Source organism: Athene cunicularia (genome assembly GCF_003259725.1).
Source record: "Athene cunicularia isolate RWA chromosome 28 unlocalized genomic scaffold, athCun1 chr28_part1, whole genome shotgun sequence".
NCBI lineage: Eukaryota > Metazoa > Chordata > Aves > Strigiformes > Strigidae > Athene > Athene cunicularia.
This window is the reverse complement of record NW_020799139.1, coordinates 752,356-757,689: the sequence shown is the minus strand read 5'-3', so window position 1 is coordinate 757,689 and position 5,334 is coordinate 752,356. Positions and strand designations below refer to the sequence as shown.

General features: G+C 38.4%; 1 protein-coding gene across 1 annotated transcript in view; it reads left to right on the top strand.

Moving 5' to 3' along the window:
• The window catches only part of CALR3 (calreticulin 3), a 3,983-nt gene extending 160 nt beyond the window's left edge, over nt 1–3,823 (top strand). The window contains 13 exon segments of the mRNA XM_026864901.1: nt 3–123; nt 261–333; nt 335–380; nt 383–464; nt 1,165–1,201; nt 1,203–1,254; nt 2,019–2,228; nt 2,348–2,490; nt 2,550–2,691; nt 3,346–3,376; nt 3,379–3,434; nt 3,547–3,671; nt 3,790–3,823. Of these exon segments, the coding sequence (XP_026720702.1) occupies nt 3–123; nt 261–333; nt 335–380; nt 383–464; nt 1,165–1,201; nt 1,203–1,254; nt 2,019–2,228; nt 2,348–2,490; nt 2,550–2,691; nt 3,346–3,376; nt 3,379–3,434; nt 3,547–3,671; nt 3,790–3,823 (1,152 nt within the window).
• Nucleotides 3,824–5,334: the final 1,511 nt, after the last annotated feature.

Genomic DNA, 5,334 nt, shown 5'->3' with positions numbered 1-5,334 from the left:
AGAGACAGCTGCTGGCGGGCAGCGGCTGGCAGAGGAGGTGGGCGAGGTCCGGGTACGAAGCGAACCCCGGGAGGTTTCAACTCACCGCAGGGAGGTTTTATGGCGATGCAGCGCGAGATAAAGGTTTCAGTGGAAAGATGCTCCGCGAACCATCTCTAGAGTCGGGGATTTGCCTTTACAGTTGTGCCACACATGGCAATAAAAGCAGTTTTCACTACAAATGGAAAAAACTCTTAAGTTCAACTATTATATCTTTACAGGTTTACAAACTAGTGAAAACGCTAAATTTTGTGCCATCTCCTCACGATTTAAACCATTTAGTAACAAAGGGAAGGCTGATCACTCGGCATACTGTGAAAGGTGAGCAGAAGATAGATTGTTGGGGGGGGATATGTTAAGTTTTTTTTCCTCAGACTTGGACCAGAAGAACCTAAGTGGGGATTCACATTATTACATCATGTTTGGTGATTTGTAGTTAATTTATAAATTATAGGTAATTTATAGTTAGATCTATAACTTTTATAGTTATTTCTGCGTCACTAAAATACTGTCACTGCTGTTGTGCAGTTGTGGAAAAATCATAAAGGAAGGCTCTATTAAAAAAATAAGGATGTTGTGGCTGTAAGGAGTTAGCTCTTCCATGCTTGAGAGATCTCTAAATATGCATTAAGAAAATACATATTTATGCAAACATTCTAAGCTGATTTGAAGGACATAACTGAAAATGATTGGAATGAGCTTAGAATAAAAGTAGGTTTTCAGCAGGATTTTTTTTTAAAGTCCTTTAACTAAAACAATGTAGGCTGTTATCTGCCCTTATATACTTGTACGTAGTTTCCAGTGACTTGGTGAAATTTGTACATTTGTATGACAAAGTGAAATTTGTCATGTGTCTAATATAATTATATAATTATTCAGCTTGTGGGCATAGTTAATTTTTATAATGGCTGCATATCTGTTTTCTGGGTTTGGTTCGGTATCAGAACTAAACTCCCAACTACGCAAAATCTAATTCTGTGGTAGATTTAAGACTTTAAGTAGAAGCCATGTCATCCATTAAAAATGGAATGGAATGGGAGAGGTATCAAACAGTATTAGAAGGAAAAGGTAAACAATATTTATCTGCAAAGAAGTTAACAATACAAAGCATATAATCTCTTGTAGGACCAGATATATGTGGATCTGAGACAAAGAAAGTCCATTTTAAGTCACAAGAATAAACCCTATCCAATCAAGAAAGCGATCAGATGCAAGGTAAATACGCATTTAAAAGATACATAAACTTTAAAATAAACAAGTTGCAGGGATATTAGGAAATAAAAACGAAAACAAAGCCCCAAGCAACTATTCCAAATGTGTAACACCTTTGAGATGTTCTACTTTTCATCATATTTTGTCATGTTAATTTTGGGACTTCACAAATATATAACGAACTAAGAAATATCTGATTTAATAATATAATTCCTAATACCTGATAACAGTATGGAATAAGATTGGATGGTGCTGTGTGTTATTAAGCAGTATATGTAATTGTGATTTTTAATTGTAACTTTAATTCCACATTTCATAGTGGGAGAGCACTTTCTTGTGATACAAATGTAAGATCCTGGATATATTTTATGGTTTTGCTTTTAACCTATGTAGTAAACCTTTCTATGTGCCTTTGCTTTAGCTGTTTAGGATATAAATAACTTGTATTCGATATTAACTAAAATCATTACTTTATCTGATAACTGTTGCCAATCTTGTGATGCTTCCTCTTGACAATTAGGTATAGACTATTGTTTTTTTGCAATCATTCAGTTTTGTTCAGAGACACAGATGGGAGGACTAGAAAAATATATATGAAAAATGTCATTAATTTTATTTTCCTCCTTTAGGAGACTTTGGGAATTATTTTTTTCTTAATACTGCTTATGAAAAATCCATTAGAAATTAGCATTAAAATTCTGGTGCGAGGCAGTTCCCAAGAGTTCTTAAGGTGCTTAAAAATTGTACTTGCTTTCTTTAAAACCCAGGTTGACAGATATACACACCTATATACTTTGATTCTAAGGCCAGATCAGACTTACAAAGTAAACATTGATAATGAGATGGTTGCATCTGGCAAATTAGAAGATGACTTAGAATTTTTGCCACTGAGAAAAATTAATGATCCAACAGTGAGGAAACCCATTGACTGGGATGATCAAATGCAAATTGATGATCCAAATGACATCAAACCAGAGGTATTTTGCTGTCCTTGTTTGGCGTTACTGGATTATTTCATTTCTACTGGGTACATGTTTGATAAAGTTGAACTCTTGCACTAGTTTTGCTTTCCAAATCTTCCTGTGTCTTTTTACAGGGTTGGGATGAACCTGAATATGTTATGGACACAAGTGCTGGGAAATCTGAAGACTGGGATGATGCTGTGAATGGAGAATGGCATTATCCTATGGTCAAGAATCCTCTATACAGAGTATAAATAATCTCATATCCTAGTTATGGGTAACACTTTAAGCAGCTTTTCTTTGCCTGACTCTTCAGAATATCAGTTTATCCTGGAGGGAATGGAAACCAAGGCAGATTGATAACCCAAATTATAGAGGAGTTTGGCCTCATCCACAGACTGACAATCCAAATTACTCACCAGACTTCAGTATCTACAGCTATGAAAACATTAGCATCATTGGACTAGGTATCTAGCAGGTGAGATGCCTTTACTGGAAAAAAAAAGAACTTTTCTCTCCCTGAGTATATAGCAACCTGTTTACCCTTTGCATAGAAACATTCTGTTGTTTTGGTGTTTTAGGGACCTATGTGTTTAACTTGCTCTTATTTAAATAAGTGTACAAATTGAAAAGTCTGTAAGACACACTGATCTTCCGCTGAAGTTGTTATTTGTTTATATAATTATGGATGATAAACATCTGCAGGTGAGGTGCCTAAGCTAATTTTTCTAAGTGTTGTAAAATATGACTTAATTTCACCTGACTTGAGGTGCATGACTGAGGCCTCCAGCAGCTCAGTTACTCCTGAGTTACCCAGAGATTAAATGAGGAGAAAACTGCCCTCTGGGGTGCCTCTCTCTCAGGTTGCTTGACAAGCCAGTGATGAGACTTAAAACGTGGAAGAGCAATAAAGTGTGCCTAAAGTTAAAACGGGTTCTTTAGATTCTTGAAAACGGTTGTCCAAAACCAGAGAATCCTTCATCAAATTCTGTAAAAAACCTATGGGGTTCTTGATATGATTATTCTATATTGAATATATGATACAAACGTATTGTTTAAAAAAAACCCCAACAACATCTTTAAGAGAACAAAGAGACATCCTTGGTTTTTTCCCCCTGCTATTCCTTCAAAGGTGAGAGCTGGCACAGTTTTTGACAACTTCTTGATGATGATGAGATTTATGCAGAAGACTTTGGCAATGAAATATGGGGCAGAACAGAGGTAATATGAAATTCTTGTATCTGTTTTGGTTCTTTATTACCACAATTTAAAAGTCCCTTGTCTAATCTGATCAAGAAACTACTGGTGAATAAAAATGAAATCTTAATATTAGCATCCTGGAAAGGAAATGAACATAAAGCAGATTGAGGAAGAGCAGGAGAGAGAAAGGGGTACAGAAGAAAAATACTTTGAGCAACGGTTTAAGGAAAAGCTAGAGAGAAAAAAAGAATGTGGAAAGTATAGAGCAGCCAGGAGCACCATCAACAAGGAAGAGCTTTGTTATTTGAAGTTAACATTTTACTTAAATCACTTAGGGATTTTTTTTCACTTGAGGATTTTTATATTTTCTTTACAGCTCGTTGAAATCTGCACCAATGGAGTTGTATTAAAACAGGATTTTTCTAAAAATTCAACATTAAAGTTTATGACCAGTTTTTGTTATTTTTAATAAAAATACCATAGTTAAATTCTCTATAGAAAAGGTTAATTTTTTAATTAACTGTAACTTAACACTGTATTTAAATGTATTTAAAAGACCTGTAATAAAGCACTACGTTTTGGACCTGTTATACTTTCATGGTTTAATATTAAATGTAGAATTCATACTCATTTTGGTTGAGGACAAATCATAAAAAAGCTTATTGTGATATTTTATTAAAGGCTTTGGCACGTCAAATGTGCGAAGTGTGTTTCAGACTAAGGAGATAAGCTTTGCTAAGCTTCTGTAGTCCTTGTGCACCTGCCAGGGTTTCCCGGATTACGTGAACGCGCCGTGGCTGCTCCTGCCCCTTCGGCCCTTGCTCCTCTGCTGATGGAAGCTTCCAGCTCTCTGCCTCCGTGGGGAACCTGAGTGATCTTGGTCTGTCCATTCACAAATCTGTCCTTTAAAGTTTAAATCTATCTAGACAGTTCTTGCCCTTCAGAAATCTGAAACGAATACATACATTGCTTGGAATCTGTCTCAATTTTTTTTTTTCCTAATAGGGTGGGGGGGGAGGAAGTGAACGATGTGCCTGTTCTTCTGTCTGACCTCTCATGTAACTCCTGTGACTTGGTCAGTCACTTCCTTCATCCTTTCTCAGGTCCTTCTATTCTGCATTCCCTCCCCAAGAACTAAAGCTGTAAATTTAGCAAAACCTTGAAGCCAGGCTTATTTCGCAAACCAGGCTTCCAGAGCCAAACGTTTTGCATTTTCCTCTCTGCTACCCTGACACTGCCTGAGCAGAGTTTCGTGTGGCAAGGAGAAAGGGAGTGGGAGGATCTGTGGAAACCCCGACTTCAGCCAGGCTAGTTTCTAGCCCGTGGAGCAGCTGAGGTCAAATTCTTTTGTTTCTGCTTGGCTGAGTCCTGTCCCCTGATAAATAATTCCCGTGAGGCTTTGAGGTGAAGAATTTTGAAAGCTGTTCAAATACCCTCTAATGAGTTGCTCTTTGACGAGGAGAAAAGGTAGCTTCGTGGTTTTAGCTTTTCTATGGCCACAATGCTTCAGGCTGCTGTTCAGTATTTGTATGTTGCTGTCAAAGGTAACTTCGTTGGATTTGATGTTAAATATTTGATCGCAGGCCGTGTTGGAGTTAATGTTGAATATCTGATCACAGACCGGAGGAAGCTTAATGGCACGAGGTCTCTTTTGACAGGGTTTAGTGTCATTAAGTAAAACGACAGAGGTTTGTCCAGCAGACAGCCGGCTGCAGGTCATCCAGCGAGAAGGTCGATCAGTGCCTTGACTCGGTTACCTGGCAGGATATTCCGCGGGGCAGCTGCAGCCTTCCCTAGCCCTGCTCTGGCCGGGCGGAGGCAGGTCACCGCCAGCTTCGCTGGGGAAGAGCCACGGCTGGGAGAGGAGAGAGCGCGGGAGCGGCCCCTGCCCGCCGCGCTGGCCACCGGCTGCCGGGGCCGG